Source organism: Nipponia nippon, unplaced genomic scaffold (assembly GCF_047370975.1).
Source record: "Nipponia nippon isolate SJK-2023a ecotype South Korea unplaced genomic scaffold, ASM4737097v1 scaffold_29, whole genome shotgun sequence".
Lineage (NCBI taxonomy): Eukaryota > Metazoa > Chordata > Aves > Pelecaniformes > Threskiornithidae > Nipponia > Nipponia nippon.
In genome coordinates this window covers 386,733-410,773 of record NW_028262346.1, presented here as the reverse complement: position 1 = coordinate 410,773, position 24,041 = coordinate 386,733, and the positions used below count along the sequence as shown (strand labels likewise).

The following is a 24,041-nucleotide window of genomic DNA, read 5'->3' as shown; positions in this document are numbered from 1 at the left end:
CCGGGCCACGGCGCCCCCGCCGAGAGGCCGGCCGCCTCGGTCCCCCCGCCAGGGCACGGCCCCGGGGCGGAGGCCCCGCCGCGGGCCCCCCGAGCTGCCCCGGCCCTAGGGAAGGATACTGTCCCGACTCCAGTAAACACCTCCGCCGGGCCCGGCGGCCACCTCCGCCATCTTGAAACAACCGCCACTCCCAGAGTGCCCCCCGCCGCCCCCCCAGCGCTCGCCGCCCATTGGCTGCCCGCGCCGGCTTCGCCTTGCCACTGTCGGGGGGGGGGCCGCCGGGCGCTGCCGGCAGGCGGGGGAGAGGGGCATGCTGGGAGTCGTAGTCCTCCGAGCGCGGGCTGAGGAGGGGCCCGCGCTCCCGCGGAACTACCGCTCCCGTCAGGCCGCCTGAGGCTTCCCGCCCGCCATAGGCCGACCGAGGCGTCGGCCGGGACAACTACGACTCCCAGCGCGCCTCGCGGCGCGGCCGCGGCTACAGGGCGGGAGGAAGGACAAACGGGGCTATGCCCCCCTCCCCGCGCACGCCCCATCGGCCTCTCCTGCGCACCGGGGCGTTGGCGGCGAGGGGAGCCGGGCAGGGGCCTGCGGAGGATGGAGGAGAAGCCCTCCGCCAGCATCAAGCCCTACCTGGACAAGCTGACGCTGGGGGTCACACGGATACTGGGTGAGCCCCTCGGGCCTGGGGTGGCCGCTCGCTTGTCAGGGAAACCTCCCGGGGGCGGGAAGGGGCCCCTCCCGCGGCGCTCAGGGCGAGGGCCCCGGGGCGGCCCTGCCAGGCCTCGGCCCTGCCTCGGGTCCCCGCCCCGAGACGCCTGCAGCAGCGGTGGGGCCGGGCCCGGCTGCCCGTGCCGGCCCTGCAGCCGGGATCTGCGGGGCGAGCCCGGGTACCAGGCCCGGGCGCCTGCAGCGTTGGGAGCCACGGTGCTGCTGGTTGCATCAGCGGCAGAAATCCTGAATCTCCCGACTGAGCAGAGCCATACAGTTTCAAAAAAAATCAAAGAAACACAACGTGGTGTTTTATTCAAAATCGTGCATAATCTGTAGCCTCTGTTGTAACATAGGTTCTGCAGGTAGCACGTCCGATGGAAGGAGTTCAGCATGGTGCAGTGTTCCGGCAGAAGACTGTGAACCTGCTCAGGATCAGCTCCCCATAAATAGTCACACAGCAGCTTGCTCCCATACCCTGGGACTTTTTCCACAACATGCCCTGGTTGCCAGCTCTGTGTTTTGCTCAGGTCTTGAGCCTTCTTGCACCCCTGCAGTTCCCTTTGAAGTTCAGCAGGAGTGTAAGGCTTTCAGCATATAACAGTAAGGCTTTTCAGACAAAACTTTACTCATCGCAGTAGAATCACAAGAATTGGTGAAAGTCTTTGCATGTGTAAAGGATTTTAGCATCAGACCTTTCATCTGTCAGCAGCTTGGGGCACAGAACTGTCATATTGGTATGACTGCAAAGCAGCACGTCTATCCCAAGCAATGTGTATGACAGTACTACAAATTGCAGTTCCAGAACTTCTTCCTATGAATTTTAAAGCCAAAAGTGACCGCTGTAATTACCTCACCCAGCCACTGTATTGAAGGACAGTGAACTTCATCTGGTAACCTAAGTGTATCGCTAATTGCGCATGTTTTTAGATAGTTGCTCGGACAGATGAGATTTAAAGGTCAGGGCAAAATTCTTGTTGTGGGCTTCAGTGAGGACAGGATTTCATCCTCAATCTCTGTTCAGCGTTCTCTTACTGACGACTTATTGGACTTCTTGGGGGGTTTTGGTTTGTCCTTTTGGTTTTCCAGTTGTGAGGTCAGGATAACGTTATCATTCTGCTCTGTGAGAGCATTAAAAAGGTGAAACTACTGATGATCAGCCATCGTGGCTAATGCTTCTTTGAAGTAGCTCTTTTTAAAAAATTGCTAGCCCTACCCACGTTTTCACCACTAAGGCTCAGATGTACAAGATCTGCATGATGTTAACTGTCCAAAATTAATGTTGCCATGTATACTGTTTTGGGTAAGTATGTTATTTACACCAGCAAGACATGGCAATGTAGGTTTGGCTCTGAAAGTCCTGTAGCATTCCTTGCACATGGAAAGTGTTTCCTGGTTTGTGTTTGGTTTTTTTTTGTTTTTCTGTCTGTACCTCTAACGACTTGTATTGTGCGATATAGCGATGTGCACCCCAGTCCATTGCCGTGATGTTTTACTCTGATTCTTTTCTCTGTTTCTCCATTCCTTCTAGGAATTTTGCGCGTTTTTTCCCAGTGAAGTGGTCCAAAGCATGTAAATTGTGCCACCATATTAATTAGAGTTGCTGAACTAATTGGGAAACATTACCAATCTGTTCAGTGTTTGTTTCTTTCAAATAACAAAGGGTATCTCATTCAGAAAGGTGCCTTGCTCGGTAGTTTGCAGCACTTGAAACTATCTTATTTTAAATCTTCTTTCAGTTCAGTTTGTGAAGTATTTTTTTCAGGAGATAGAAATGATTATGTAATGAAACTCAACATACTCCTTTTAAGCAAGAAAATTTTGCACATACAGTATACGGGAGCTTGAGGCCCAATTTTCCAATACTTCTGTGAACAAATGTTCATGGCACCATTTCAAAAACCCTCCTTTAAACATTCTATATGTGAAGTTGCGGGGAGGAGGAGGTTGTTTTGATTTTTTTTTAACTTGTAGTCTCTGTGGAAATCCTTACAAGGTGGGAGATTTCTCACAAGCATTATGGAGGTTATAATCTGAGGAAAAAAGAGAGGCATCTTTCCCATTGCCAGTATGATCCGTTTTGCTGAGGTTCTATGACTAATAGCAAATTCCGGAAAGGTCGATTGCTCACAACTAAATCTGAATGGAATGTGTTAGCTGTTCTGGACTGCCCAGAGCAGGACCATACTTCACTATTTACAGTCTTTATTAGGTAAGAGTGTAACTATTCAGACGTTTTAAAAAGATGCTGAGAGTTTATCAACTTACAGGCAGTATTAGCGTTACTGTAAGGACTGATAATGCTGTGATTTCCTGCTTCAGCTTTGTGTCAGACCATTACATTGACTCTTTCTGATGAATACTGCAAAGCATTTTTGGAAGCTTCCAGATGAAAGAGGACAGAGTTTACCGTGATTTTGATTCAGGATAGTTAATACGGAGGAGTCTCCTGAACTAGTGAAGCTTTGTACTATATCTTTTGTGTAACCTAGGCGGCTTCTTTATTTCTTCCATCTGGAAGAAAAAGCAACCCATGGCAGACTTCTTCTTTTCCTCATTAATGTGTAATGGAGCTCCTGTCCATTCCTACACACATGTGTTAAATGTAATGTTCAGTTTACCCACAGGATATTTTTAAGATGCAATTTCTCTTTCTTTTGATCTTGGATTTGGTTCAGAGCTTTTTAGAAGTTGCAGTTCTCTCGTTCCTAGACATCTTCTTTGACTGATATGATATTTAATCTTCCGTCATCCCAGCTGAGCCGTTGTGCATGATGAATTAAACATCCCTGCTGTTTTCTTTGATCACAGAAATAACAATTACTCTGTTATTATAATCTCTTAACTTGTCATAAGGCCTGCATAGCTTAGATGGAAAAGACCGGTTAGATCATTGATTCCACACATTTCTTTAGAAGCAGAATACATATGGACAGCTTATATTTGAAAAAGAGACAGATCCCCCTCCCTTGCACCCACCTATCTGAAGTGAGACTTGGCGAAACATAAGAGTCGTCTGTGTGTTGGGGCCCCGCATTGGCCAGAAAGATTACCTAGGTGATTTACTATGATTTTGGTTTTTTATTTTTTTCTGTCTTTAACTTGGAGTTTGGTTTTCTGGTGCTACGTTTTGTTTTTTAAGTTATCTGACAATGTAACAATCGATACTTCCAATTAAAGTGAGGTTTAGACTTCCTGAAACTGAGTGCTGCTCTTCCACCAGCAGAACAGACAAGGGCAACACCTTTGCTAGAATTAAAAGCCCAGCACTGGAGATAAAAACCAAACCAAAGCTCTCTGGTGCCTGCCTTTCCCGTCTAGTGCACTGTGTATGTTTTACCAGAAAGCAATTATAATGTGTGACTGCTTTGGGTGCCAATACTTTCACAGCAGAGCCGGTCTTGAAAGCCCTGCATAATGATCACTTCTACTCCACAGCCCTGTGTGCTGGGCTTGCAATTCCCACAATAAGTTAGTAGTCTTTCTGGACCTGATCCAAAGTGAATGAAGTCAGTGGGAACTGTTTCAGTTGGCTGTAGATGAAGTAAAACATTATAAAATAGTAAGTGCAAGGGAGACTGTTCTGCCATCACACACCTGCAAGGATAGCACCATGTAGATTAGTATCTTGCGTTTATATAGCATTCCTTCCCATAAAATACTCAGATATCTGATGTTTTCATAAATGATAGGTTCAGTGCTTGTTACAAATTTGCAGGTGTCCAGCTGGGATTCCAGAGGACTGATGTTTGCTCATGCAGGTCCCGTCAGCAGGGTCACATTCTGCGTCTGTTCAAACCCATCGAAACCAGCGCTGAAGTGTGCCCAACTTTGTGGAATACGGTTGTTAGCAATTCACAGCAACACTGCACGTCTGGCATCAAGCTGAGAATATCCTACCCAACTGAAACCACAGGTCACTGTCGTGGTTTAACCCCAGCCAGCAACTAAGCACCACACAGCCGCTCACTCGCTCCCCCCCAATGGGATGGGGGAGAGAATCAGAAGAATAAAAGTGAGAAAACTCATGGGTTGAGATAAAGACAGTTTAATAGGTAAAGCAAAAGCCACGCGCACAAGCAAAGCAAAACAAGGAATTCATTCACTACTTCCCGTCAACAGGGAGGTGTTCAGCCATCTCCAGGAAAGCAGGGCTCCATCGCACGTAACGGTTACTTGGGAAGACAAACGCCATCACAACGAACCCCTTCTTTCTTCTTCCCCCAGCTTCATATACTGAGCATGACGCCATATGGTATGGAACAGCCCCTTGGCCAGTCTGGGTCAGCTGTCCTGGCTGTGCCCCCTCCCAGCTTCTTGTGCACCTGGCAGAGCATGGGAAGCTGAAAAGACCATGACTGGTGTAAGCACTATTTAGCAACAACTAAAACATCAGTGTGTTATCAACATTATTCTCACCCTAAATCCAAAACATAGCACTATACCAGATACTAAGAAGAAAATTGACTCTATCCCAGCTGAAACCAGGACAGGCACGCTTACAAAGAAAGATACATCTCGCTTTCAGAGTTTGCCCAGGACCCCATGGTTGATTTTTCCATGAATCCTCTGCAAAAGATTGTACTTGGAATACAAAATGTGTGTGTGTGTGTGTGTGTATATGTATATATATGTCTGTAAAAACCATCAAAGGATGGCATCATGTGCAGCACTTAGGTATTTTCATGCCAAGACATGCTGAGTACAGTTACACACAAAAAAGAAAGCAACTGCCTAGTCACCAGCACAATGCTTGCAGTCATTAATGCCTTATCCCCAGCTGTCAGTCAGGTTAACTTGCAAAATTGTCTGGCTCTCAGTGCTTGCTGTCACCCGTGCCAGCTGCAAACATGTTCCTCTTTTCCTTTTAGAGACTTCTCCAGGAGTTGCTGAGGTGACGTTTGTGGAAAAGGAGCCAGCTGAACGCCACACAATCATTTCATGGGAGCAAGTGAGTATTTTCATGTTAATACTGCAATGAGGTCAGTTTGAATGTGCAGCAGCCCGTGGAGAATGTCAAATGCAATGGTTACCTTCTGTTTGTTTGTGAGACAGCTCGTTACCAAGTTTGATGCACAATGGAACGTAAACAGATTTTTTTTTTTTTTTTTTATTCGGGTATTACTATGTCTTTTAGACTATCACATGCACCTGATCTGTTAGAGAAACATCATCACTGTGAGTATATTCAGAAGGACAACTCCAAGAAATCACATAACTGTAGTAGGCAGCAACAGTGGTAACTCGGTGGAGAAGAAATATTGTTCTGACTCAGGTCTGAAACCATTTTCCAGCTCCCTTTCAAACAAAATGAAGAAGCTCTTTATTATTCATGGCCATTAAAGGTAAAGGCCTCAAGCTGGAAAGTACCACTGAGCCACACAGTTCGTTCCAGTTATCTATTTCTCTTTTCAGTCTCAGCTTTTCATTTCCATTTCTCGTAGCCTCTCCTTCTACCTCCTGTTTGGCTAACTGACCTAGTCTTTTGGCCAAGGCATGCCCCATTGCCTGTTCTAGCAGACTATGAAGGAGACGTGCTACCTTGACTCCACTGACCTTGCTGCATCAGAGTGTGTGACCAGAGGGCTCCTGAATACTGTTGTGTGACTCTGGTAGGCAGAGACGGCATTTTTGGTCCCCTTTTTGAATATACATGTGTTTATCAACCCCATGACCATGGGGGAATAACTGCTTTCTAGGTATCACTCATATCTAGGGAAGGGACAGTAGAAGCTGACTGCGCTTTGGAAAGGGGCATGGCAGAGGATAGAGTTGAGTGAATCGTCCTCCCTCTGCTCCAATGCTGGCTATGCCCTACTGCACATGCTCCCAGAGACTGCGTTTGTTACCACTACATAAAATAACTTCCCTTTTGAAGACACCTTGCCATTTACAGTTTTTCCTAAACAGTAGGGAAAAATCTTGCACTAGTTTTGGTAACACCCTGTCCCAATTAGTGATATTTATCAAGAATTTATAAATCCAGGGCAGAATGTATGTGCTGTAAACCTGTGTTGTTTACTGAAACTTGTACAGTAGCCAGCAACTGTGGTCAGGCAGAAATGTCCGGTTTTTCAGGTTTGTGTGAACTGATTGTGATTTCCTGTAGCTGTTGTTCAGGTGTCAGATTAACTGGGCTGGAAAGTCTGAGGCACCCTGACTGTGAGCCAGCTCAGGTCCAGGAGCAGCAGGGTGACATTCACTCATTCTGTTGAGTGGAGAGGACTGCTTCTTCTGAACACCATATTGCTCTCATTTTCAGGTGCTCCTACTCCTCCGAACTAAATTGGGTTTGTTTCAACATTGGGCTATTCTTGTAAAGCCAAGCTTTGAAATGCTGTAGCCAAAGCACTTCGCTCCAAAGATGTCAAAACAAAACTTCAGCTTCCTTCCCCCACCCCAGTGATGGACTAAGTTAACTGTGAAAGTAAATGGTGAAAATTAAGTAGATACAGTTGAGCCGGACTGCTGGTGGTGAAGGACTTCGCTATCTGTTTCTTTGCTTTTGGTTCCAGTTGCATTGACAAAACCTGAAATATCCCATCTCGAATTAAAAGATAACTATTTTCTTTTTCTGTTTTTTTCTTGAGCTTTGGGGATGAAGTCTGATATCTAAAACAGTCCACGCAACTGCAGTATGCCCTGCGGTGATGATTAAGTGCAAAGCACTCAGCACTTCACGCCTTTCCAGGATGAACTTGCACCTCACTTTTCCTCAAACTCATCCTGCTTGAATTTGAATACAAGTTTTTGTGTACCTAATGTTCACTTTTATCACTGTTTTTTTTTTCGTAGCCACTAGGTGGCAATACTTATGCACGTAATCATTTCTCCATAGTTGAGATTTTAACAAGATCTTGTCACACTCTGTGTTTTTAACTTTCCTCTACATCTTTTCCTATGAAAGTATTTGCAGGGCTTTTTGTGTGATGTGGGGAAAACTGGTCAAACTATTCCCAAAATTACATTCTTTTTCCCAAAAAAACCTCTCTCTTCATTGAGACTCACCAAATAAAAGCTCTGTTCTTAAGACATGTTGTTCACTTTTTTTTCTAGAAGCAATTTTTCCAGTCCTATTTCAGTTTTGCAGTAGAAAGGTGTTTCTGCTGAGAGAATCTATGGTATTCAGAAACTCTTAAAAGAAAATCAACCTTTTTAATTATGAATGATTAAAACTATATTCAAATAATGCTGGCAATATGCCTTTTTTTTTTCTCCGTCAGCAGGGTTTGTTACCTTGTGCTGTGTCTGGCTTGTGCTAGTATTTATCTGGATACTACGATGGAAGTTTTAAAATCTTAGATCAGCCTGTTAAATGTCCATTAGCTGCCATGAGGCTTTGCAGGGGAAGGTGAGCTTCGTGACAGGAGGCAGTGCAGTAAGACAGTAGGAGAGCAAAAGAGATTTTTTCCAAGGCTTTCTGCAGAGGCACGAAGAGCTGTTAAGTCTTACACTTCAGGAAATCAAACATGAAATCAGTCCTGAATATTATTGGAAATCAGCACGCTCGCAAAAATATTTAAGGTATATGATTGTCAGGTGTTTACATGGGTAGAATTGCTTCCCCAAAACTTTCAAATGGTTCAAAATATTTTAATAAAAATAGATAATTTTTTCACCTTTCCCAATATTTAGACCTACCAAGATGTTATCTTTTCCCCAAGAAAGTGAGACTAGCAATAGAAGGAGGAGTAGAGACAGAGTTACCAGGTCACTGGAACACCAGATCTAATAACTGTATATCATCCTATGAACTGTTTCCACTCCTAAATTAGGCTGGCAACTGCCCTGCTCTGCTCCCCGTGCAGTTTTAAAAGTAGGTGTTATACTAAAATATTGCTAGGAGGCACTCTGGTATCTGCAGGGACAATGTCTGAACCACATTTTCTTTTTGCCTCAACCAGAAGAGAAATACATCACTCACATCATTGTTTTAGTTTTCAAAAAATAGAAAATTGCATTCTGTTAGGGGGAGCTAAAGGTCCCAGAGCTCAGCACCACAACAGGCCAAGCAAAATGACGGCGGTCATTTTGCCTGTTCCTGTAATTGGCTTGTTAGCAGTCTCTGAACTGCCCCTGGCTGGCTGTAAGTGATCCCTGCCCATGACATTGCTGGAGCATTAATATTCTACAACTCTACACAGGAAATTTGTTGTTTCTCCTTATGCACTTTGTCTGCAAAGATTTATTTTTTCTGTGATAAAACCGTAAAAAAGCCCTCAAGCAGTCTGGTGCTTTCCTGTTGTGGACTATCTTAGGCTGCCAGACAATTTAGAAACTCTCTCTGCATCTAAATCTCAGTGGCAATTGTAGTGGTGGTTTCTGGCTACTCTAGAAATCTTCTTTGTTGCTTCTACGATATTTTTTTTTGACTCAAAAGTATGCATGCAGGCATGTGCATCCACAGGGGTCCTTCTTGCCGTCCTCCTTGTAATGTCCTCCCTCAGCATTAGGCGAGCCTGCCATCCTTGATCCCCCGGAGCACAGAATCTGCCCGTCTTGAACCTGCCTTGTGGCCCTGACCATGGGGTGACCAGTGGATCCAGCAGAACTAGTGCGTGAGGAAAGGTATATTTCTTCCAGCTGCATAACAGGGGAGAGGCTGGAGGACTTCTGGGAGGTGGATAGTGTTTCTGACAGTGTTCCCCTCCTGTGGGGCCTTAAAATATGCTGATTAAAAAATTGGCCATACAACACCATCCTCAAGAGAATTGCCAAATCCTGTCCTCTGCCGCAGGGCACAAGTCTACCCCAGCCCTGTGCCTGTCAGGGCAGGAAATCCAAGCAAGGTGATCTCCTGGGAGCTCCCCCCCCCAGATCAAATTTATAAAAGCTGCAACAAGAATGTCTCAGTATGTTACATAAATTAACGTCTTCTGCATTCACTGGCAGCTAGGGCAGACCAGTCATGAAACAGCATGACATTAGGGAGAGAGAAAGGTGTCGGCTGATGTGCTCTGCTATGTGGAAGCCCTGAGAAGTGACACAAATCCCTTCCTTCTCTCCCCAGAAGTTGGATAAAACTCATTCAGTTTTTTGAAGAAGTCTCTCTAAAGCAATATACTTTGATTGCTGTCCATTTCTTTAGTATGTTTGCTTGGGAAGCATTGTTACAACAGTGCTTTAACTGAATTACCATATGTCAGTGTTTTAGCTCTGGATCCAGTGCTGATCAGGTCTTGGCAGCAAGACTACCCTGGTTCTAATATTCTCTTTCCTCAAGGACTGTGCTTTCTTGGGAAACCATTTGGGGATATTATGGACAATAAACAAAAGAAACAGACCTCACGCATCATATTAGGCACTTGGGACATTTTGTTTTATGAGCTGATGAGTGTAACCAGATGACTGGAGTAAAAACAGCTGCTTGCCAGGGCTGTGGTTAAGCCACTTCTGGCACGTTATTAGGAATATTGTATTTTATGGGGCTGGAGATCACAACCCTGGTAACTTCCAGTTGAACAGGGGGAGTACAGAGCTTGAGAAGCCGTTTTTAATATGTAGTAGTGGCTTGTTTCTCTGACTCTGCTGTTAGAAGGCCACTGTTTTGAAGTCATAGGATCATGTGGCTAAGCATAATATGACAGATTAGTCAATCCTTTCCGTCAGATGGGAGAGATGGATACCAGTGAAGCTTTCTATATAGAGGCCTTTTCCTATAGACCCCAGATTTGCTCTGGTACAGCATTTTCCACCCGTGTATTTTGCACCATCATTTGGAAAGTCATGCAAAGGGACATGGTTAGGAGAATCCTAAAATAAAGTGGGGAGGGCAGCCATTTGGAGCAACATGCACATGTTGATCTTTCCATCCAGAAAAGGAGGATTCAGAGCAGAAGGCCTATCCAGATGTGATTTTTTTCCTTGTCTTAGTCAGCTATGTTTGTTAAATTGGGCTGTGTCCTGTTTGTGCTAGTATTTGACTGGATACTACAGTGGAAGTTTTAATATCCTAGATTTTGTCATCCCAATGGATCTGGTTCTCCTGCTTAGAGGATAACACCCACTGAAGTCAAGAGAGCTGTTTCCATGTGTATTTTTACTGCTGGGATAGATTAGTTAAAATTGGGGGGGTTGAAATGGACTGAAAGTGCTGTGTAAACATTTATACTTTTCTGAGGCGTTGTAGCAGGTCTGTTGTATTTTCTTTCTTCGTAGTTTTAAACCTAGTCACTGTGCATACAGCTACAGCTTGAAATCAGAAGTGGTGAAAGTGCAGCATGAAATTATAAATATTTAGGACCAAGAAGAACCCACAGAAGAAGGTGTGTTTGTTAAAGGCATTTGAAGAACTTCAGATATGTCCATGTGGTTTAGTAATCCCCTGAAACTTATGACCAGGGCCTCAGCCATCAGCAGGCTCTTATCAAAGAACGATAAATTCTTCTCAAAACAAAGTTTCTACAGTATCAGATTCTCTGTTTTAATACCTGCGAAGATTTTCCTTACCTGGGTTATGAAAGCACTGTGCTAGTGACCAGGCTGCTGATGGGGCAAGTAAAGTGACCTGCCCTATTGCAAGCTGCAAAGCCATTAATATCTGACTCAGCAGCAGCAATCTGTCGGCATAAAGGGATATGCTTAGAAAGTAAGTTAAAATGGAGGAGTGAAGATTGTGGGTGGGTTAGAGGGTCCTGCACAGTGTATACACCACAGCTTAGGGGACAGGGACTGTAACAGCTCAAAGAAAGTGACTGCGAATAAGGCTTTAACAGGCAGAAGGGCTGCCCTTGTCCTAGGGGAGAGGGGGACGTGGACAGGAGGAGGCCAGCGCCTTCCATTGCTCATGCCAGTGACTGATGACCAATTACAGGAACAGGCAAAATGACCGCCTTCATTTTGCTTGGCCTGCTGTGGTGCTGAGCTCTGGGACCTTTAGCTCCCCCTAACAGAATGCAATTTTCTATTTTTTGAAAACTAAACTGATGACCACAGGCCAGTGTTGCAGCTGGGTGCACAGCTGGCAGGTAGCTCCTGCTGGATAGATGCATTGAGGCAACATCAGGGCAGATAACTGGATATGCACAAGTTGCAGACATGGGGAAGAATCTGATCAGCATCTCTTGAGATGTTACAAATTCGTGCCCCAAGTGAAGCAGAGCTACATGAACTACATGTGCATGTTTCTCTTCCTTAGCTACTGGTTACCAGAATATTCTTCCTTTATTTATTGAGACTTTGAATGTTGCGTTTTCTAGTAGCTGTAAGGAGGTAGTCCCAGCAGAAGCACAATATTGGAAAGCTATTAGAATCATAGAATCGTTAAGGTTGGAAAAGACCCTTAAGATCATCGAGTCCAACCGTTAACCTATCACTGCCCAGTCTACCACTAAACTCTGTCTTCAAGCACCACGTCCACCCATCTTTTAAATACCTCCAGGTATGAAGACTCAACCACTTCCCTGGGCAGCCTGTTCCAGTGCTTGACCACCCTTTCAGTGAAGACGTTTTTCCTAATATCCAAACTAAACCTCCCCCAGCACAGCTTGAGGCTGTTTCCTCTCGTCCTGTCACTTGTTACTTGGGAGAAGAGACCGACCCCCACCTCGCTACAGCCTCCTGTCAGGCAGTTGTAGAGAGCAATAAGGTCTCCCCTCAGCCTCCTCTTCTCCAGACTAAACAACCCCAGCTCCCTCAGCCGCTCCTCACCAGACTTGTGGTCCAGACCCTTCACCAACTTCGTTGCCCTCCTCTGGACACGCTCCAGCACCTCGATGTCCTTCTTGGAGTGAGGGCCCAAAACTGAACACAGGACTCGAGGTGCGGCCTCACCAGTGCTGAGTACAGGGGCACCATCACCTCCCTGGCCCTGCTGGCCACACTATTCCTGATACAAGCCAGGAAGCCATTGGCCCTCTTGGCCACCTGGGCACACTGCTGGCTCATGTTCAGGCTGCTGTCAACCAATACCCCCAAGTCTTTTTCCACCAGGCAGCTCTGCAGCCACTCCTCCCCCAGCCTGTAGCATTGCATGGGGTTGTTGTGACCCAAGTGCAGGACCCAGCACTGAGCCTTGTTGAATCTCATACATTTGGCCCCGGCCCAACGATCCAGCCTGTCCAGGTCCCTCTGTAGGGCCTTCCTACCCTCCAGCAGATCAACACTCCCGCCCAACTGACTGTCAGATTAATATCTGACTCCTTTGCTTTCTCCAAAGCAATTCTGTAACTACTCCAAAACCCACCCAGGCCTCTGAGGCCAAGCTGTGAATACCTACCTGAATAACATCTTGATCAGTGACAGGGTAAGCGTATATGAGGGACAGCACTACTGACCTATAAATGTTCTGAAAGTTAATAATTCTGTCTTTTCTTGCTTTGAGTGTCAACCTCACTGCACAAAGAGCAGGCCATGTCCAACAGCATGTCTTTGAAACTTGCTGCATGAAAGAAATACACCTTTTTCAGAAAACACTGAAAATCCTGTCACAAAAGTAGTTGAATTATCAGACATGCTGTGTTGCAAATCTCACATTATTTGTCCTTTTTCCCTGTAAAACGAGGCTCCCAGAGTCCTGTGATTATAAACAGGTCTCAGATTAACATTTTAAAGAAGTTGTCTATCCTCCTGGTTTAATGACAAAGCTTGACCCTCAGGGGGCTCATTTGTGCCATTGTTCCTGAGCAGATTTAAAAGCACATGGGACTGAAAAGGGAGAATGACCACAAGTTGCAACTTGGAGGTTCAGGCTGCAATTAGAAAAACTTTTCCACCAGGCGGGTGGTGCAGCCCTTTGACAAGTCAATGCAGAGATTGTGGAACCTGCATCATCGGAAACTATCCTGAGTTTTGGGGTCTGTTTCTTTTGAAGTTTTGAGTTTGACGATACTTTAAATGCAGACTCACTCCAATCTTTCTCTATCTGTTTTTTCTCCAAAACAATTACAAACAAAAAACCAGATAGCTCTTTTAGTCATGCGTGTTGCTTGTCTTCTTAAAATTGACAGTCTTCTGTACTGTTTCTTTTTATGTTCTTGACACATCAACAGGAACGGAGGGTCGCTGGTCTGCAGCTGCATCTGTCACCAGGAGCAGTGCTTGCAATTGCCTATAGCTCTTTGGGCTTCCTGTTGTTCTGAGCATTAAGCCTTTATCCTGCCTTCCTCATATTTGTTGTTCAGCTGAAGAATCTAAGTTAAGAAAGGCTCCTTCCACAACCAAGATAGACAGGTATAGGAGAAGGGTCCTGGTTCTTAGAAGCACTCTCAGCAGCTCACTGGAGTTGCTTCTTTCACTGTTGGCTCAGAAGGAAGCAGGCTTAGGAGCCCCAGCCAAGCGCTGCAGTTTGGTGAGGTGAAGCCAGACCAGCAGGTTTGTGAGACTGACTCTGTGTGTATTTGCACACATACTGTTTGCTAAGTGAAACATCAAAGCTGCCTGACTATGTGCAACTATTGAGTCCATGTTTCTCTCACCTACTTGGAACTGAAATCCCTCAGAAGGAGAGTCCTTCTGCTAATATTATACATGCTTTAGTGGAACAGGTAGGTTTAGTCTGATTTCACTTAAAGCAAAACTCTACTCTTGTAAGCCATATGTATGAAAAAGCCAATTGTTCTTATATATGTGATCTTGGAGTAGCTGTTAGTGTTAAAGGATGATATGTCATCTCAGTTGGGGAGCAATCCTGTAATAATCTTGTGATGACTGGCTGCTCATTGTGAAATTTTTGCAAGTTATCTTTGTTAATACAGTAGCACAGATCCAAGAAATATGCAGTTTTCTCTAAAGGTTTTAGGATGAGATAATTGAACTGATTTGAGTCATCTTGGAGTTGAACAAAACATTTGGTGGCAAATATTTCTGTACCAATATTCAGTTGTTCTTTGGGTTTGAGGCATGTTCTGCATTTTCCCATAACGCTTTGATTGTGATTTGTAGAAAAACTCCTGCGTATTGCCAGAGGATTTAAAGAACTTCTATCTGATGACCGATGGCTTCCAAATGACCTGGAGTGTGAAGACCGATGGTGAGCCCATGTATTCCTCTCCACCGATACTCTCATTTCATTGCAGCCAGTTTTTCCTTTGCAGAATCTCTCTAATTTCAAACTTACTTTCTGTACAGTCAATACTCATCTGTCAGCGTCCTGCATTAGTCTGAGCAAAACCACATGCGCCAAGTCATTTTGAATGAAAAATTAGCACCATTCCTTAACTTGCAAAAAAATGAAGTAGTTTGTTTCTGCTAGGCAGCTTGATCAGTGACTACAGAAAACTGACCTCTGAATTAATAAGTGAGTGTAGTTCTGCATGGGATCGTAGACTATTTTAAAGATGTCCTGGTGAGGAAAAAAAAATGACTTCACATCAGAGATCCCTTCCTGATGCAACAGGGCAAAGCCTATTGCTTGCATGTTCTGGACTTCCACAGAAGAGATGTGTACACTGAGCACTTGCTAGAAACCAAACAAGTCTTCATGACATAGAATCATAGAATCATAAAGGTTGGAAAAGACCTCTGAGATCATAGAGTCCAACTGTTAACCTAACTGCCTGGTCCACCTCTAAACCGTGTCCGTAAGCACCACATCCACACATTTTTTGAACACTTCCAGGGACTGTGATTGCACCACTTGCCTGGGCAGTCTGTTCCAATGCCTAACCACTCTCTCCGTGAAGAAGTTTTTCCTAATATCCAACCTAAACCTCCCCTGGTGCAGCTTGAGGCCATTACACTGCTGGCTAAGCCTGTGCTGCAGCTGTTAGCCCAGTCCTGTGAAACTGGCTATTAAAAATCATGGCTAGCTACAGCCATGCTGACCTTCCTACCAGAAACCACCCCACCCATGCACAGCTCTGAGATGGTGTTGCATCACCTCTAAGTTGAAATTGTGTTTGAAAAAGCCTAGGTTTTGTCCCTGTGGAGCCTGACTTGGTTGAGTGTCCAGGCCTGCTGGCTATACCCATCTCTTCTGTTTTAGAAAAGGTTGAGTTGATGTGTGGAGGAAAAGAAATACCTCCTGTGCTTTCATGACACTGGATGTGATTAATGATCAGTCTTATTGCAGATACCCCAATGCCCCTGGGCTCCATGGTGATTAATAGTGTCTCAAAACTGTGTCGGCTTGGGGGTTCCTCTATGTACACTCTGCCTAATGCACCAACTCTCGCTGACCTGGAAGATGACACAGATGAGGAAGGTAAGATCCTGTTAACAGGCTAGAAAATGTGCTCTGTCTCATCCCTTTTGCTCTGTTAGGGTAATGTTAGGATATAGCACATGGATATAACAACAGAAAAGGTCACTCCCAGTAAATGGGATTTTCTTTGTCTCCTGGGCCAGATCTACTATATGTTGTGTTAGTCCCCTACAGCCTTAAGAGGTGGAGTTACATGCTGTGAATCTCATGGGGATTGTTAATGCTGCCAGTCACTAGTATTATTTGCATACTCTTTTAACAGCCTGGTAGCCCTCCTGTTCTGCCTTTTCTCTATTTAAATTTTTAACTCAGGCTTCCTCCAGTGATTCAGCTTCTAAAGTCTTGTGTGCTTATGGTGTTACATGAACAAAAGATAACAGTTCTTGTCTTGGTAGTGAACAGACAGCTGGATATGCTCTTTGGAACTGGAAAAATAACTCTGGTAAATACATGTAAGCGTGAGGTGGCACTGGAAAATGTGTGTTTCCAGACTGCCTAAAAATGCTGGGCATCCTGCAGTTTGAAGAGAAAAAGAAGAAAAAAAGCCGACTCTTTCTCAGAGCTCTTACAGTCTAACAAGACTGGAAGAAGTAAGAAGATAAGAGCCAGGTGTCATGCTGACTCCTTAAAAAATTGCTCTTTGATTTCAGTCTTATCTCTGAATATCTATAGCTCTTGTAGCTTCTAAATATGGCTGAAAGTTTCTTTTTGCACCTTCCAGCTTGGCTGCAGTCCCGATCTTGTAGCCATTGTAATGAAATGGGCCAAATTCTACTTCCATTTAGCCAGTTAGACCTCCACTGATGCACTTATAAGGTACACTGAGAAAAAGTTACATCCGCACCAACGTTCTCATCCTGACTTGCATGGAAAGCTCTTCTGAAGAGTACAGCTCTTATGTCCCGCTTCTTCCTCAGCAGCATTAGAATTCAAAATTATATTCTGCAGGAACTTGCAGCTACACAATCCCAAAATGGTCCTGTAGAAAGACTATATGGTGGTTGTGGGTCAGAAGTTGGGTATGAGTGGCTGTTGAGAAGGACACTGATGTCACATTGGAATATATGAAGAAATGTACATGTCTCCAAGTTCATCGAAGTCTTCTGTCAAGCAAAAAAGAATAAACTGTTCTTCCTGTCCTCCTTAGAAAAAAAGAAAGTAGGACAAAAAAGAGATGGTGGGTAGAACAGACATAATGGGCTTCAGTTGCAGCCACGAAGATTCAGGATCCACATGAGGAAAACTTCTAAGTGATAACAATGGATTTGGGTTGACTGCCCGGAGATTGTGGCATCTCCAACACTGGAGGACTTTAAGAAAAGATTAGACAAACACCTTTCAGGAGTGACATCTGTAAAGTTGATTCTGCTTTATGCCAGGGAAGGACTAGAGGGCAGCTTGATGGTTTTTTTCAGCCATCAGATTTTGACTCTGTGGTTTGTTTTCCTAACAGAGATTAAAATTTTTCTCACTTTTCTTTTTTAAACACAGGAAACTTAATCCTTTCCAAGAAGTATAAATATAATAGTTTGATTTAGTTCTTAATCAGCTGATTTATTAATAAGTATCAAATAGATTGACTCTTCGCAGCTGAATCACAGTCGGTTTTTCAAACGTGTCTCATGAAGACCTTTTTCTGTTTTCAGGTAATGGAGACAAACCAGAGAAGCCACACTTTGATTCTCGTAGTCTTATCTTTGAATTAGACCCATGCAATGGGAATGGGAAAGTTTGTCTTGTTTACAAGCACGCTAAACCAGGTAAGACTGAAAAGAGCAAAGTTAGCCATCTCTTGTTGTGGATTGTATCTGGAGGCCACATGCGTAGAATCATCTTACATTTCTGATCTTCTTTGCATTTTGTAGATGAACATTTACTGGGACATCCTGTCTCCACTGAAGTCAGGAGCTAAACCTTATAGAGACTTAAGTGGAGCTAACATTTTCCCTCCTTTTAATGTCTGAATCTGAGTTATAACATGATTTCTGCATGCACAGCATACTTGCATACTGAAACAAGAAAGCATTCACGTATGACCTACAGGCAATCATGTTGAAATAATGCAGAAGGCTAGAGCTCAGCCACTGACATACCTCTGGTTACTTGCATGTCTCAGAACAATTCCCTTACATTTTGATGAGAAAGGGTGTAATGCTGCTTTGAAGCAAAGGGTAGATGGTAGAAGAGGTCCTTAGCTGATTGAGACAGACTTAGACTGGTTCTTCCACCTTGTGCATGGATGCAGAGCTTCCAGGCGCTAACTAGGTCAAAATTTGGAAGGAAGGGTTGAACAGGAGAGTGAAAGATGTGAGCTGAGCTGTTCCTAACGACAGATACACAGAAAGCTGCTCTCAGTCAGGGATTACTGAAATACCGGCGTCACTTGTACAGTAGTTGTCATCTGACATAGTGCACAGGTCACTAGGTGTATGTGTATACCTGTATGTTGGCCGTGTGGGAGTGTGCAATTGTGATACACTTGTTAAGAAAACCTTTTGGTTGTTATCTTTCGTCTTTCATTGGGTGTGACTACAACGCCCAAGGCAGAAACGTCTTACCTCTCCTCTTGCCTTCCAGTCGTAGCGATTTCAGCCCATGCAGTGGATAAGCTGGGCAAGGGGGGGAGCTTTGTTTATAGGTGTTGATGTCAGCACAGGGGACAGGCAATGTGTTTAATTAACAACGTTCAGTGTCTCAATTTCCCAAGTAAAATCATTTCTTTTTATGCTTCAAAGGATGTCACCAGCAGAGAAATATTTGATCACTGTGGAAAGATTTTGCAAAATGTGTTTTTGTTGGCAGCACACACTCCCATGACTTCCAGACTCTGGACTCTATTCAGTAATCCAGATGACTGACAATTGAGTTAGTTGCTTTTTACTTTGTGGGGTTATATAAATGTTTGCCATAATTGTACTTTGAACTTACACTACAAAGTTGCTGATGTCCAAGCATGTTCTTGTAGAACATCAGTCCCAGGTTGGGAAGGAATAGCGCTGCATCCATTTTACAGTGGGGAAAATGAATATAATGGCTATTGCATGAGTATTTTTAGTAAAGCTGGGAGCAGAACCAAGTCCTTTTCAGTCCCCATCCTCTAACTGTTCAACCACATTGCCTCTGGGTAATCATCTCTGTTAGTTGGGGATGCTGTGTTTTCGAAGCTGCAGCCTTTCTGATAAGTATGTTGTGTCTCCCACCTGACAATGGCCACGGGTTGATCTTATCGCTGCAAAGCAATAGTATAATTTGTGTTTGTTTTGTTCTAGTTGTCTCCCGAGACACAGAGATATGGTTCCTGGACAGAGCTCTATATTGGCATTTCCTCACCAAAACCTTCACAGCCTACTACCGCCTGCTCATTACCCACCTGGGCCTCCCACAGTGGCAGTACGCCTTCACCAGCTATGGGGTCAGTCCCCAGGCCAAGGTAGGACAGCGGGATCCATCTCATCAGTATTTCGCAGAAGTACAGACTGGAAAAACGTCCTCCCACCTTTGACAAGCAGTCTGTAGGCTCAAATGGGTCTCCCTAGTGAGCATGGAAGGGGCCATGAGTCTTTCCCCTATAGCGTGTTAACAGTCATTTGTTTGTGTTAGTGAATTCACTAACATTGTGCTAACCCTGCTTTTCTCACCCAAGTTGGGCTCTGCCTTTGACTTCTAACAGCAGGTGGTGGAACCCCAATTATTTCTTCGCTTTCTTGACTCTGAAGCCAACCTCCACTTCCTTGACTGCTGGCAAGTGAGGACATGTAAAGCCGTTCATCCCCACAGCTATGTAAGATTTGTCAAGATCAGTTTTCTCGGCATAGCACTGAACAAGAGCCTACTGCTCTCTGTGTGGAGAGGAAAATCCAGCTACACATTAGACAGAAGCCCAGAGGAAGACTATAAGCTTGAGCTTTACCAAGAATATTAATTCCTTTGCATCCTCCTCAGTCATGAAGGGATGCCTCGATAAAAATAATACCCAAAAAGGGGCAATTTAAATGCCAGCAGTCCTAGAAGTAGTTCGGAGAGCTCCAGGTACAGCCTCGTGACCATTCCAGCCCCTTATTATTATTAAAATTGCTATTCTGCTCTGCCCTAACTCTGCTATTAGAGGCTCTTGCCATTCCTCTGTGCCTGACTGGACCTTCAGCCCTAACCCTGCTTCCACCTTGTGAGAGGTTGGGGAATGGATCTGACCATACTACCGAACATAGCACATAAGCCTGTGCAATGCCTGTGCATGTTGGCAAGGCCTGGCGGGTCTCAGTGAGTGTCCTGCACTTCACCCAGACATGACAGCTGTCTTACCAGCATGACATTCCTTGGTCCTGCCTCAGCCCTGGGCATACATCAGAACTACTCACTAAAATCACTGCCAACTTCCCATCTATCAATGGCTGTAGAATTTGGCTCTTTGTATTTCTGGTGTCTTCCCTGTTATACTGTGCTGTACTTTATCAGTCAAGGCTGTGTACATGATACTCTAGCATATACTTGTGCTCTGCCTTTCTGTAACTTTCCTGCTAGAATATTTTATTATGTTCAGTATATTCACAAACCTTAGTGAAATCATTCATGTATTCCCTAATCATTTGCAGCCTCTGTTAGTTAAAATCCTTCTAGTGTGTTAACCATTATCATTTGAAAGGTCTTCAAGGGTGGTATATTAAAGCTGTTTTCCATTAAGCAGTACATGAATAGATTGCCATCTACATTTCTATATTGATCTTTTGTTTATCTTGTTCAACACTTTGCTGATGGTTTCTGTGGGATTTGTAATACCATAACCCCTACACTTTTATTTCCTGACTTTGTCAATGGAAAACTGATAGGAAAAACACTAAGAGATAATAATTGCAGGGCATAACATTGTGGTGGCATCCGGGAACCAAAAAAAAAATCATCGTAGTCACTTCTAGGTGTAAAATGAGGCCAAAGAGAAACAAACACAAAATCCTTTGTGTAAAGAGTTAAAAAACCTGCATTGTTGTACATGTGAAGAAGGGGGGGGGCTATATTTTGAGAAGTTCAACTAGTTTGGTTCCAATTTATAAGCACTTTTAAATTCCAAGGTTTTTTTAATCTTTTCTGCTTCTCCAAATGTAAATAAATGTGGTTTAGTTTCATCCCCTCCCTTTGCTTTTCCTCCTGTGGTTTAAATCAGGAGTTGCTCCTGATAGGAGTGACACTGCAGGAAAGGTAGTGTTAGGTTTGTGTCTGGTTCTCCTCTTCCCTGTCTGGAATGTGGGGCAGTTCCAGGACTGTAGTTGTAGCTGTACCTTGGGTGTCCTTATCATAAGGCACTCTGCACAGTCCTGTAAACTGCAAACTGATAAGTGGTATATGATTAAAATCAGATCTCAGGGGTGAGGGGGAGCAGGGTGGGAATGTCTAATTGCAGTTTGATTTTAACCTCTTCCTTCCCCACCATCCTGCCTTTCAGCAATGGTTTAACATGTATAAACCCATAACCATCAACACAGCTCTCCTCTCTGAAGAAGCTGATTCCTTTGTGAACAAGCTGGACCCCAACAAGGTATTCAAAAGCAAGAACAAAACTCCAGTGATCAAAAAGAAACAACCCTCCCAGGCAGCGGGCTCCCAAAAGAGTCACACAAGCCTGACGTCCTCCAAGACATCCTCACTAGCTGGGAATTCTTCAAGGAAGTGAGACCCCCAGATCTGCCCCTGGACAGCATTTGCAATAAGCTTTGATGTTCTCTGATGCAGAGCCTCAGGGGTTCAGACTAAGTTCTTGTGCATGGATAGATGTGCCCATGGAAAATACTTCGCAGTATTTGCATGAAATATAACCACGATGTACTTTGACATGGGAGGGATGTAGTTCCTGGAGATTCTGAGAAAAAAACTTGAGACGTTGATTTTGTTCCCTTCTGCTACTTGCAGCATGTACTTTTCAGAGGGCATGAAGAAGCCCTTGATGTCACTGCTCTGTAGGGAAGCTTTTGTTCCTGTGTAACTACAGCAGTGAAATGAAAGCAAATGTAAGTCACCGTTACTTTAATAGAGCCATGCTGAAATACAGCGTACGAAGATATTTCTGCCATCTCCTTTGAAAGAAACCTGTCCTGACCTTGCATGCTATGGGAGCAGGCTGGAACCCACTGAACAAAGAAATATCTTCTGCTTCAGAGAGAATCAAACTCCGCACTTCCCTGTGCTCCTTCCAACTTTTGGTCTGAGGTTCATGATACAAAGGGACCTGGGGCTTCCATGTCTCTGCATTGGCCTTGTCACTTGCTCTACAGCCCAGACCACTTTTTGGCCTTTGTGCTCTATCTTGTCAGGTAGTGACGTAGGTGTGATGTCCTTCCCGATAAGCCTGAAGGCAGCCAGAAGCTGCAACATCCCTCATTGCCTCTGCTTTCTCCTCTTGTGGGAACTGCTGAGCCAAAGCGGGTAAGTAGTGTTAAGAGTAAGAGTCGTATAAGCCAGGAGGACCCCTTGGTTTGTCACACATTCATTTGCAAAGCTGACCATTCAAACAGCCTTTGTCACTTTTCAGTTGGGCAGGATCTGACCAGGGGCCACTGAGATCCTACAGCCTTAGAAGCCCCTGAAGCTGTTTTCTATACTGTAAGTTTTCAGGTTAGAACTGCGCTTTAACCCATTCACTGCTGGTTTTCAGTTTTATCTGATTGTTTCCATTACTTTTCTATGCTGTTCTGTCTTCTTAGATATGCTGGAAACACATGGTAGCAACCAACACATTTTGTGCTTAAGCAGGGAAATCAAAGTCACCATCTTCAAATAAGCATTGATTATTTAAACAGCATCATCTTTTATTTATGAAAAACAGTCACATAATTACATAAGGCAAACCTACCTCACAGGGGTGTTGTGAGGCTTTCACAAGTATTTGTATGGCATTCAGAAAGACAAAGCCACCCTGTAAGTGCTTGCTTAATAGTATTTTAATAAAGATTTTAATATTTTCCTCCAGAGTGATTGGGTATTTGAAGATGCTTTTGGGAGCACATGCACAAGGTATGGTAAGAGCAGGGAGGAGGCTGGACTGTTTGGGTTTTTTTTTAATGCAGTGGAAAATCACTGAGAAGGGATGGGTTACAGCATCTTTTAGCTAATCCCATCTTGTGCTACTCTGAAGTTCCTAGTTTAGTTCAAATAGACCAAAAGATTCAGCTCTGTGACAGCTGTTCCACTTGTGTCCTGCACTCACTGTTCAAAATCTCTGCAGCCATCAGCCCCAGCTCTGGCATGCTGTGCTGGCTTCCAGCACTGCCCAGGACCCACCCACAAGTGCAGTTGCTGCATTGCCCGGCAGCTGCCCTCTGCCACCCCCAAATGAGAGAAATTCCTCTAATGCTCTTCAGCCCTCTTAAGCCATGTGCGTCTTGTGCCGGTTGAAGATTTGCTGTAGCTGCTCTCCTAATAGAAGGTCAGCTCTAATGAGGAAGCAGGGATGTCAGTACCTACCACCCCACGCCATGCCACAGTAATACATTAGTAATCATTTTAATAGTGAGATGTGAATGATCATTAAAGCCAGTAAACGCCATTTTCTGGAATTCTGTGCGGTAGTGATGTTCTGTCACTTTCTACTCTTGGAGATCCCTGTGTTGTGTGTTCATGGTACCCAGCCCTGGGACTGCCGTCACATGCTTGACATACATACCATACGTGCTTAAGCACTTTCTGGAAAAATTAAGACTGTTGTCACCGCCCTGGAAACAGGCAGCTTCTGATACTGTTTTACTTTTAATCCGGTGGTACCTCAAACTTGTAAGGCTGTTGCAGGCCCACTTCCTCATTCAGATGGAGGTGGCAGAATTCCTGCAGGAGCAGGGCAGCCTCTTCCCACATTTCTCGTGCATTCAGAGTGGAGAAAAGGGTGGGTTTTTTTGTTTGAGCATTTGGGGATGCTGCCACAGAAGTTGTCTGAATCCTTTCATATGGTGGTAGTTAAAGTCTAACCTGTCAGTAACACACATGGTTCCATGACGCCAACGTGTTCCAGCAGAGCTGTGCCATGATTCAGAAGACCCTGTTGTTTAGTTTACTAATTTTTTGGTGCTTCCTGAATGTTTAGATTAAAAAGCAAAACACAAAACCAAGCATGAAAAAAAAATCAGGTTCAGGGTTCTATTTCAGACCGTCCTTGCTCTTCTCTGCTCTGCTCTGCCAAACTAGGTGTTTGTTAGGGTGGCAGATTAGC

The 24,041-nt window shown here is 44.4% G+C and overlaps 1 protein-coding gene across 1 annotated transcript; it reads left to right on the top strand.

Annotated features, from left to right (window-relative positions):
* Positions 1 to 332: 332 nt before the first annotated feature.
* Positions 333 to 22,807, top strand: TPGS2 (tubulin polyglutamylase complex subunit 2). Its single transcript, XM_087763657.1, has 7 exons — positions 333 to 667; positions 5,580 to 5,659; positions 14,590 to 14,677; positions 15,719 to 15,850; positions 17,497 to 17,610; positions 19,120 to 19,280; positions 21,288 to 22,807. Exons 1-7 carry the CDS (start codon positions 595 to 597, stop codon positions 21,513 to 21,515), a joined length of 876 nt encoding a protein of 291 aa, XP_087619783.1. The 5' UTR covers positions 333 to 594; the 3' UTR covers positions 21,516 to 22,807.
* Positions 22,808 to 24,041: the final 1,234 nt, after the last annotated feature.

Bases quoted from the DNA above. Each gene is read 5' to 3' on its own strand.
- TPGS2 (XM_087763657.1), top strand. From the start codon at position 595: ATGGAGGAGAAGCCCTCCGCCAGCATCAAGCCCTACCTGGACAAGCTG. The intron at 17,611-19,119 runs GTAAGACTGAAA...GTTTTGTTCTAG, and splicing joins TTACAAGCACGCTAAACCAG to TTGTCTCCCGAGACACAGAG. The intron at 19,281-21,287 runs GTAGGACAGCGG...CCTGCCTTTCAG, and splicing joins GGGTCAGTCCCCAGGCCAAG to CAATGGTTTAACATGTATAA.